The sequence below is a fragment of the Phaethon lepturus genome, unplaced genomic scaffold, assembly GCF_000687285.1.
Source record: "Phaethon lepturus isolate BGI_N335 unplaced genomic scaffold, ASM68728v1 scaffold57739, whole genome shotgun sequence".
NCBI lineage: Eukaryota > Metazoa > Chordata > Aves > Phaethontiformes > Phaethontidae > Phaethon > Phaethon lepturus.
The window spans coordinates 1-11,788 of record NW_010562502.1 but is presented as its reverse complement, the minus strand read 5'-3'; the positions used below and the strand labels follow the sequence as shown (position 1 = coordinate 11,788).

Genomic DNA, 11,788 nt, shown 5'->3' with positions numbered 1-11,788 from the left:
ATTAAGTGAATGTGGTCATCCTAATGTCAGTAGTCAGTCCAGTGAATGTATTCAGTATGCTGAGTGTTCTTATTATGCAACTAACCTTAATGATAAAGGGGTTAGAAAAAGTAAGAAAATGGGGAAGAATACTGGGAAAAGGATAATCACTGGCATGTCATTCAGTTTAAGCTCATTTATAAGAATTTAGGCTCTGCTGTTGAATTTATTACTGCTGTTACAAACTTCTGACATAAAAGGGTAAATGCTAAGCAAGAACTTTCTTAAAGATGCTGTGTATCTCAGGACCACCATGTACAAATTCACAGTTCTCAACAGATGGCTGAACTAGCTGAGAGGATGTAGATTTGGAAGAAGAGGCCACAAAAAGATGTCCTAAGAGGCTGGAGTTTAAATGTGAATCAAAGTTCTTAGAGTTCTGCCTGTGAAGGTTAGAAGCAATCTTCCCAGCTCTGTCGTGCTGGGTTTTAGCAATAAGCTTTGGCACTTACTCCAGTGCAAGCTTCTTGATGCCAAAGGTGATAGTGTTTTAGTTGCTGATCCAATATTCAACTCTAGCTATGAAGGAATCGAGGAAGACTTAAAAGCAACTGGGATACGGGTTATAGAAGCATGGAGTTACTACTGATGGATTTACTGTAAGTATCTATGTTCCCTAAGGATGCTTTGAAAAAACATGTCTGACCTACATTTTGTTTTCCGAAGAGGCATTCGGGTAAATACTGCGTGGTTGAGCACACGTTCAACACTGGGTGGTTTAAAACACAGACTTTCTTGTTGTTAAAGTGAATTTCATCATATGCTACAGAACTTGCATCTCTTACTGTTGTATTTTAAAACTTGCGGTGTTCTGCTGCCCAGTCCTGACCTGTCCAGAAAGTGAAAATTCAATGGGTTTTAGCATAAATAATTTTTCTGGGTTGTCTGTATGTTTGAGAAAGTAGGCACTCTTAGGGAGTGATTTGCTGTAAGTTAGTATTGTAAAATACCATGGGTTTTTATGTATAGAAATAACTGTCATTGTAAAAACACCTGCACTAAGAGCTTAGCTTCAATTAGACATGACAAGTGAAGGTCAAACAAATAAAGGAGGCGAAGAAGGGACTGTCGGTCACTCGCTGGCTCTGCATGAAATGTTCTCATCTTGATTCTAGTTAACTTTTCATGACCTTTTCTTCACTCTTCTTGCGTATGTGTCATGTTAAGATAAGCTTTTTAGGAATTACTGTGATGAGGATGGTAGGAGGGTTTAGGAGAATCATTTAGGGAGGTATTCTAACTGCTGGCTTAGCACAGGTGTTTGGGAGAAGGGAGAAAAACACACATTGCACTGGAATCACAAATGCAAAAGGAGATTGAGAGGTGTATGCAAGGCTGCATTGTACGAGCCTATACAAGCCTGAGATAGTTTTGGAGTCCCTATGAGGGGGAATACAGTATTGATCCTCTGCACTTATCAGGCTGGCATCTAGACCCTTAATGCCTTATATGTCTTCAGTTTTAAATATGTTTTTATCTTGTAGTAAATGTGGTCTCATGATCTAAGCATTCACTCTTGGTCTGTTTGGAAGTTAAAATACTTAAGTAGAAAGAGGAGTTAACAAGTTTGGTCTTATTCCGTGCATGGCAAGTTGGCCATCTGATCTTAAGGAATAAAGAAAGGAGGAATGCTGTTTAAAGGAATGTTGTCAACACAATGATCACTTCATAAATGTTTTAGACCAGTGATGGTCACAAGACTCAGTGTAACTTGCTCCCAAATGTTTTGTGTAATGACCCCACTTGAAGTTGTGACCTGTGCTTACCCAAGTAACAGAGGAAGTAGAGCAGCAGTTTGCAAATACGGGGCACTGTTATATATGGGTAATTTGGTTCTGCTCCCCAGGTACCAACAAAAATACTGCTTCTAGGAATTTCAAATCTGAACACTAATCTGCTTGAACACAACCTTGTAACTATTGGTTGTAGTTGTGGCAATAGATCTCAGATTTGTAGAGCCCCCTAACTGGCTTAGGTGAGGTGTGGTTCTGTGAAACAGCTAAGGCAATCCCATAGCTCATTAGTGCTCCCCCAGCTTTCCTTGTGCCTGCTTATTGGCCACTTTGTGGACTCATTTGTTTTGTCAAAGCATGAGAAAATTAACCTGGTGAGGAAGAAGTGATTAATTTTGTAAATGAATTACCTTAATGGAAGAGCTGGCACAAGGAATGTGGAAAGCGGCACCACTTCATTTGGATTAGGTTATTTTTTAAGCTGGTCTATGCATCATCAAATGGTCCCTTAGTAGCAGGAGCTATTGTGGCTGAAGATCACATTTGTACATACCAAGGGAGCAAGACCAGGGACCGAACTACCATGGATAGGAACCGACAGCAAAATACTGCCACGCAATTGCTCAGTTTTCCTGAGATTTAAGTAACAAAGCATCAAAGTGTATTCATGTAATAGTGGCACTAGGAGAAGAAACATGAGGTAAAAGTCAAAACCTTACTTCCAGAGTCCTGCCTGAAGGCTTGCCATCCAAGATGCAATGTTCATTAAAATGTAAGGTGATTGTCTTGGAGTTCCTCTCTCAAGTGTTCTTGGGGAAAAGAGGACTACTTAAGATACTGAATTGCTTTCATGCCTTTTTAAGAGTTTCCTATTCAGCCAGGGCAATATATTCATATAGGAAAATCTCCTTTAAGAACCAGGACAACCTACTGAACACCTCTGCTCTACTGACAACATCTACTGAAAATATATGTAAATGCACTAAAAATATACTGAAACTATAAATATATCTTGTGCAAGTACCTCTGGATATCTGCTTCATGTTTACATGCAATTACAATATTTTTGCACTTTTCTTATCAGTTTGTTATATTCAACATGCTTGTCTTCTAATGCTTGCAATAAGAATCTCCTTTATTTTGTGGCTGTTCTTCTTCCTTCGTTTTCTCATATAGTCCATCAATAACCACTGCATACTATCTCATGTCTTATCAATTTTGGGAGCTGATAACCTGTCCTTATAAGATCAGCGGCGGATTCACTGAACTCTTTACCTTTTAGAGCTGACTCAACACAATTACTATATCAATGTTCTGATACCTTCTGCAAACAATTTGTTAGGTACTTGGCTAAAGTTTTCTAGAAAGACACCTAAATGAAGTTTGTTAATAATTGACTTGCATGCAAAAGAGGTTTTTCTGTGAATTCCTGCTGACTGCTAATTGAGGTGTCCATGTTTGTATGGTCAGCTGGCTAGATGTCAGGAGTGATTTAAATGTTTATGCCTCATGTGATCTGAGGTATCTAGGAGTATCATGTGAGATGTTGTTTGCTGCCTTGTTCCTAATTTTAAACACAAGCCTTTTCTGTGGCAGTCTATCATTGAGTTTATGACCTACTTCAAGACATTCTTCTTTGAGAACTGTGGTCAGAGTTTAAAATTAATTTTACAGAAAACTTGATTCAGTTTGAAGGAAGTATAATATATATAACCAAAAAGATGACAGTTATTTGAGGAGATTATACCAGTAAAAAAGTTACAATAGTTGATATATATCCAAAGGCATTTGCATTTCAGATAAAAGTAGTAAAGAAAGTACCAATTCGTGGCCCTTTTGCCACACAAACAATAACTCATCCCCCCTCCTCCAAGTTATTATATAGGTACTATCTTGAATGTTGTTTTCTTTTTGTTTCCTGGTATTAAGGCGAGTTACTTTCCAGGGTGTGATTTTGCTTATTGTCATCTGCTGGGAACCGTGAATCCATGAGTAAGACTAAAGGATAGTGATAGGCAGGAGTTTCAGTATATCCTAAAGCTAGTTACTGTAGTTCCCAGACTTGGAAAAGTCTGTAACTTCTTTTAAACTCCCAAAAGAAATTTGTAAATGTGCTTTCCATAGATTTTAATCAAACAAGAACAGAGCCCAGAAGGAGATGTACTAGTTTTATCAGGGCAGTTGAGACAAAAAACCAAACACACACCACCACCCTCACCCCCCTGGCAAAACCAGCAAAGGATACTACAATACTGGAAGTGAGTTGGGCTCATCAGTGTATTAGAATGAGTTCTGTTGGGATTACTGTCTTGGTGAAAAATGAGAATATGCTAGAACTGATACATCGTCAAATCTGATGGGAACACTTTTTTTCTGCTGAATATGAAACCTCGTTATATTGCCAAATGTTGCAGTTCAGAAGTCAATACACGTATTATGCAACCGCAAATTAGGGAAGCGAGGGTACTGCTTGAGATCTTTTCTTGGACATCCAGTTTTAACTAGTGCTGATGTATTTTGCAGAACTTCACTTGCCAGTTACTTTGTACATTTATGCAGTCAGTCTGCAGGCTTTAAAAAGTAAGGACTTTCTATAATGTTTCCAGGAAAAAGGCTTAGGAACTAGAGATGTAGGTAGATGAGAAGATGAGAAAAATTACTTGCAGATTACTCTGCCCACAGATGCTTTCTGTGTATGGTCTGAAAGCAAAGGGAAATGTGCTTTTCTACTGCTTTCAAATTCTATCACAGAAAATTCAGAAAGGTATGTCTTTATCCTACAGAATAATCTTCAATGTGATCTTTTTTAACCTGTTACTTATCAAAAAGCCACTAAGTAGTTCTCCAGCCAAAATGTAAATCATTAACACTGTTCAATTGTGTGGGATGAGAACTGAAGATCTTGCAAGTTTCTTTCCATCATCTGAAAAATAAAAATCTGCATTTTGTTTCTTATAGCTTCAACATGGACCCTCTTCAGCTTGCAGAATGTACTTTAGAAAATAAAATAAGAGTTGTGAATTAGTGATTAGCAGTTTCACTGTTAATATGGAGATGTAAACCTGAAAAAAAAAATTTTTTTTCTTAATCTCTGCTTTATAAACAAACAGGCATCATGCCTGTACATGAGACTATTTTTAAACTGCAGTATTCTATCTTGGCACAGATGGAACTTGCCTCTTATCTTTTGTTTAGAATTGCATAAAATTACCACTTCTCAACTTGTTCCTTGTCACCTCTTGGTTAAAACATAGTATGTAATGTTTCTCATCTTCTGCTCTGAATTGGACACAGGACCACAGCCTCTATCCTAGAGAAGCTTGAGAAAAGAATTTCTTAACCAAATTAAACTTGCAGTTAATCTAAGATCACTCTATTAAGTCCGAGTGAGACTTTGTACAGTTTCCTGCTTTCAGTACTTTTGTTGATAAATTTATCTTTGTTATAATCTTAAACTTCTTCAGTTGTGAGTTGTCTTACTCTGAGTGGGACTGCTTATGATTATTTGAGTGCTGTTTGGAAACATCAGCAAGGTCTTAAAACTCTGATACTCTAGATGTTTGTCGAAGTTTTTGAAAGGTATCTTTGCTGGAAGAACTTGATTTTTACCCAAGGAAATGAGATTCCAGGGTAGCACAAGATGTCACTCTTCTACTTTGTTTTGCATTGGAACTGAAGACAAAATCAACCTGTTCTGGCCTTGGCAGGTCTGCTGCTGAAACTGGCCAGCCATGAATGATTGATATAAATAGAATTACATTCTGTTCCTTTTCTAATTAGGAGCACTGATACAGCACAGGCACCAGACTATAGAACAAGCTGTTGCCTTAAGTTCTGTAGGCAATAAGCATTTTGTGAGGTTACAAGACTGAACTTCAGTAAACTCTTTCTAGGGTGTGATGCAATACTATAATCTCCCTTACTATGCCTTCCAGTATATTGGAGTCCTTGAAATATGACCTAAAATAAACTGTGGTCAGCTACTGGGTCTTTAACATTTCACTTAAGACTACAGAAATAAAAACACTAAAAACCTAATGAGAAAGTATGGGTAGGTAAGAAAGAAATGCTGAGGTATATCTTTTGTTGTGGGGCATAACCTGTAGTGGTTGAAGGTTGTAAGAGTGTGGTTGTCCAGGTCTATATTTAGTCTGTTCTGTCTTTTTTCAGTTCTGCAGTAAGTGTTTCTCTGAAAGCATATCTGACTTTCCAGTTAAGTTAGATGTTCCACTAAAAGGTATTGTCTCTTTCTTTAAATCATGACTAAGTATCAGTGTTCTATAAAACTTAAACTGCTTTGATTAAAGAATTTTCTGAACTGGGGGGAAAAAAAAACAACAACTGTATGGGTAGGCCTGCATTAAAAAACCTTCAAAATTAGACATTGACAAGTAAATAGGATAGAGTTATACACACCCAAAAGAGGTGGGAGTGTGTGGAGCTGAAAGGGGCCGGGGAAACCCTTAAGAAGTGCCTAACCCCTGAATTTTTTTAATACGGAGAAACTTCTCAGTTACTTCAGTGTCTTTGCCTTTCTGGTTCTTGAGGAAAAAATGATTAAATGTAACAAAATGTAAGAAGTTTCTCTGGAAACTTGCTGCTGAAAATTGTAAGAGCATTTTTTTAAGCTTAGTTCTAATTTAGAAATAATACGCCTGTCTCTGTCTAGTGTTTAAAATAAATAAAGGGAAATAAAACTTCATCAAAGGAATACTGGCATTTAGTATAAGCCTTAAGAATAGTGCACTTCAGAGAAGGTGCAAATACAGGACCCTTCCCGCCAAGTATTACTGAAGCAATGTGTCAAACAAAAAACCCATCAAAACTGTTGTCGCATCCAAACCTGAATGGAAAAGACAGGAAACTATGTATTTGGATTATTATGCTAGCCAACTAAATCTTGTGTAGCAAAAGTGCAATCGGAGGTGAAGAAATGAAAATAAAAACTATAAATGTAGCTGCTTTCACTTTTCACATTTTTTAATGTCAAATCGATAGTTTGCAGGCAACCGTTTAAAAAGGACAGACTTGAATGTGCAGTTCTAATACTCTGAAGAAAAAATTATTTCAGAAAGATTCAATTCGCACTTTAAAACACAGATAATGTTGATAACATCTGAGACCATCTGTTTTTCAGACCCATGGCCTAACATGACTTGTTCCTATATAGTCTGCTCTTTGAAGTTATGAACTGTTGATCCAGAATTATTCTACATGGTGGTTCCTCAGCTCATGATTTTTAAAAATCTAAAATATTTTCAGTGGAAAATGTGCATGCAGTACTTATGTAATTTTTTTATCCAGTTACAAAACTTAGTGGTATCTCTGGATGCAGTGATACTGCATATGAGGGCTACAGTATTAAGATGTGTATATTATAATGTAAAATGTTATAGACTTTAAGTGTCTCCTTTTTATATCTTTCAGTTCCAGGGGACTTAGGTAATCAGTTGGAAGCAAAGTTAGATAAGCCGTCAGTAGTACACTATCTCTGCTCTAAGAAGACAGACAGTTATTTTACACTCTGGCTGAATTTAGAATTGCTTCTGCCTGTCATCATTGACTGCTGGATTGATAATATCAGGTAAGACCAGAAATTTGCTCTTTGCAGTTATCAACTTTCCTGACATGCTAGGCTGACATGCTTTGTACAGGATGACCGCCTTAAACTTTCTTTGCTGATTCAAGATCAGTGAGAGAAATGACTTGGAATTTTGCTAGGTAGAGTAACAGGATGAATCAGATGATGTGGCTCTGTTGCATCCGAGAGAGCCGTTCATCACTGATGAGAAGCAGAGGGTCTCTTATTTTTTTCTACTTTCTCTCCTACCAGTTACCCAGTGTTGGTTTGGGCACTTATCAGACGCTTCTGTGGGCTTATCTAAAGCAGAACACTTTCTGCTTTTTTGATGAGTTACTTAAATTGTGATGAGGGAAGGAGGAATGGGGTACATTGGGCAGCACAGACAGGACAGGCAGGAGGAATGTGAGCTTGCACTTTTGCTGGCCATCTGTTGGAGAGCGGTCTCACGGGCAGCTCAGACACATGGGGTCCTTCAAGGGCAGTCTGGAAGTTTCTTTCCAGAATTATTTTGGTTTAAAACGTGGTTTAACTTAAAGCTTCCAGAGTATTTCATCGTTCAATCTGCTTCATTAATGTTCCTGTTAAAATCGTATAAATATCTCTATGAAAACAAGAAATATTTAGCTTGTGCAACTTAAAAATATTGTATTGGCATATTGCTCTTTTATGTCAATATATCAAGCTGTCGTGTAGTTGTACCTCTGCTTTAAGTCTTGCTATATGCCTTAGAGGTTAGGGAGATTTTTAGTGTGTGAAGATTTGAGTATCAATTCAGATTCTAAGACTTCATCTGGGGTAAAAACTTACATTCAGAAATGGCAATTGTATTGATATGGTATTTAAAAACAAACAAACAAATAATAAAAAACAAGCCCCAGACTCTGACCCAGTGCTCCAGATTCTTCATATCTCAAATTGATTTGAAAAGTATCTACAAAACACTCAATAGCTCTATGTGTTTCCTGAGGTACCAGTTGTTATTAGTGAAGAATATCAAGTGCTCCCTTACGCTGGTATAGGTGTTCTAGTTAAACAGAAAGGAATTATTTTTACCTAGGAGAATTTTTCTGATATCTGATTTTACAAGTATTTTATCTTCCACATTCTTATGTTCTTGACAAATTTTCTTCATTATGTGGCTTGGTGCAAAGTGAAATGGTATAGAACTATATAAAGTAGCTTACATTCTAAAGTTGAAGTTCAGCCATAGTTCTGTTTACTCAGTTTTATAGAGAAGAGTCAGATTCTGCATGTAAAGCATTAAACTAATTAAAATAATTGTTTGCATTGTGTAACCTCTCAGCCATTAGAGTACTCTTATCCTGTCTGCCTTTTTTTTTTTCTGCTGGGTAATAGCACTTAAAGTTCTTGTTACTGCACTCAGAATGTAAGACCCACTGTAGCTGAGAGTTGTCATGTGGTAATACAACATGTTTCCTGTCTTTTTCACCTTCTTTCTTTTTTTTTAACTCCCAGGCTGGTATATAATCGAACAAGTAAGATTACAGAACCACCAGATGGAGTGGATATCAGAGTCCCAGGTTTTGGGCAGACATTTTCCTTGGAATTCCTTGACCCAAGTAAAAGGAGCGTTGGTATGTACAAGTTGTGTCTGAAGTGCTTTGTCACTTGTAGGATTTTTCTAGTGTGTCTTTATACAACAAGCTAATGAAATGAAATGTGATTTCAAATTACAGTTCTGTCTGAAGTAGAAAACCAGATTATTTTTTTTTAGTAGGGTAGCACATGGCTCACTTTGCTTTTAAGTGTTTTCATTGCATTGTATTGTTTTGTCTGTTGTTTGGCCTGATAGGTTGAGATAAGAAGATTCTATGTTATTCAGTCTTCTGACAAATCTGAGTTCTTTGGATGAAACTTGAGTAGGCACTTTGAAAACAGATGCTTTTGGAATATGACATTTGTTGAGTAGAAAATTCTGTGGCTGAAGCTTGACAAGAAAAACTAAAATAAATACATTTCATTTCAGCTTAGTTCTGAGTAAGATGTTCTTTGGCCTTAAGAATGAGTTAATGGACTTGGGATATACAGTACCACTCTCTGTAGTTCCCTGTCTTTTGTCAGGGTCAGAATAATTACATAATTACATTTGTGCTGCAAAAGATTTCTGCATTAATGTGTTTGCAGGATTTTTTTGTTTAGTGTTTTTGTAGAAGTCATCTTTCAGAAAACACTGAATCCAATAAGCTTTTGTGAGGAGTTGTTAGCTGTGGCTGAAGACCTAAGTAATTTAATAGTCAGTAATGCACTGAGCTTCACATGCTTCATAGCATGGATTTCTTTTCTGCAGGGAGCAATCCTCAAAAGGCCAGTAATGGGCTTAATGGTCTTCACTAAATGAGTCTTATAACTAGAACAGGGCTGTATTTAAAATTGACTATGTTCAATTCATAAACATTCAAGACTAACGAATGAAATTCTGCTCAAACTTAAATATGACTGTGATATTCAATGGCATGTTTTGACACTTAATTTTTCAAACTGTTACATTTAATTGTGGTAATGCTTACATCCTATGTGTCAAAGCTTGTAATACGTAACATCTTTTAATATATAGCCAGTCTGCAAATGTTTCCCTTCTTTGCTATTAAAGCATTATGTTCAGTCCCTTAAGTCTTAGTCCACTACCTGATAGATAGAAAAATAGTTTTGGGATAGTGTCCAGAATTTTGCCCAGGGGTACGCTGTAGGCATTTGTTGCCAAGAATAAATGTTGGTGAAGTCCAGGCCAACCTTTATGAGTGTATTATATACCCTATCTGAAGCTAATTTGCAATCAACAGAAGCTAGGACTTTAATGTAGTAATTCTGACGTGTATTCTTTACAGTTCAAGGGTGAGACACAGTTCTGCTGATGAAAATTTACCTGTTCTGTGTATGCTGCGTTTTGCTGCCACACTTGTTTGTTAGATCAGCCAACTAGTAAGAAGTTTTAATAATGGTATTCTCTCACTTTTCGGGGACAGCAAGCATAACTAATTTTGTTGAACATGCAGCTTTCTAGATCGTCAAAAACAAAGACTACAGTTCTAATGTCTGTATATGGTATCAGAGATAATGCCGCCAGAACTGACTTTTTGTGAGTGTCTGACAGCTGCTTCTAATGCTAATCTTTTTCCCTGTTCTGTTTCTCTCTTATCTGATGTCTACAGGCAGTTACTTTTATATGCTGGTGCAGAGTTTAGTAGACTGGGGCTACAAACGTGATGAAGATGTAAGAGGAGCACCTTATGACTGGCGAAAGGCACCAAGTAAATAACACGTTGTTACTTGAACAAAACTTTGACTCTCACAGCCAGCAAATAATGTTTTGGGTCTCTTCTCCCATTCTACCTGCACAATTATACTTAAAACCTTAATTTTGACTAGCTCTTGGGGCCTGGGTACCCCTGCACCCAGGTGAAAGCTCTATGGTGTGGGGTTTTTTTTTTGCTTTAAACAACTTGTTTTGTTTTTAAGTCTTAAGTAGCAACAACAAAAAAGCCACACCACCAAAACACATCCCCACAGAAACACCCACCCTTCCCACTTAATACTGGAATTTCTAAGCTCTGTAGTATTAATTCCAGAGACAGTCTCAAAAAAATCCTTTTAAAGAATTGTGTTGAAGTTCAGCATTCACAATTAATAATTATAACTGTGTGACCTCTGTATGTCTACTTTAGATGAGAATGGAGACTATTTTGTGGCCCTTCGCAAGATGATAGAGTTAATGTATGAGCAGTATGGAAGTCCTGTTGTCTTAATTGCCCACAGTATGGGTAATATGTACACCCTCTACTTCCTCAACCATCAGACTCAGGATTGGAAAGACAAGTACATAAAAGATTATGTGTCATTAGGCGCTCCATGGGGAGGAGTGGCTAAAACTCTCCGTGTGCTGGCTTCAGGTAGGTAATTTGAGGTTTTGCAATGTGTGTTGTTAGTAGTGCAAGATACTTACTAGCCTGTTAACTCTAAGACTGGAGGATGAGAGTTTAAGATACTATGAAATTAAAAATAATTTTTTCATAAGTGATGGCAACTTGATTTTTCAAGCCCAGTGTCCAGACTGTCATTCTTTTTGTTCACGGGAGTGGACTAAGTTTTTTACATGCCTTAACCAGGAGTGGTGTCCCCTCTTGACCTCTCCTAACCTCTTTTCAGCAGATTGTTGTGTCATCTGCTGTTTGGCCTGATGTCTTCTATTTCTGTCACATCTGCCTCCAGCCTGATTGCTCTCTGTTCAGCATTGCAAAGCTAACAAGGACTGCAGAGCATTCAGTAGTTTCCTTTGACACAGCTGCTTGAGGTTAACATTAAAGGAAACCTGTAGATATGGTGGTGAAGTGGTGCCCACAGCACAAATGCCTGTTGAAAGTTGTTACAGATAAGGAAAATGAATCTTTGGTATTTTGGGTTTAGCCTCCTGGAT

General features: G+C 37.4%; 1 protein-coding gene across 1 annotated transcript; it reads left to right on the top strand.

Annotated features, from left to right (window-relative positions):
• Nucleotides 1-430: 430 nt before the first annotated feature.
• On the top strand, nucleotides 431-11,264 carry LOC104626359 (group XV phospholipase A2-like; the record flags this gene model as incomplete). The annotated part of the gene is given in 6 exon segments (XM_010294262.1): nucleotides 431-493; nucleotides 495-556; nucleotides 7,198-7,356; nucleotides 8,833-8,951; nucleotides 10,527-10,625; nucleotides 11,040-11,264. Coding segments are annotated over 6 exon segments (727 nt in total), but the record flags the coding sequence as incomplete, so codon positions are not given.
• Between the last annotated feature and the right edge of the window lie 524 nt (nucleotides 11,265-11,788).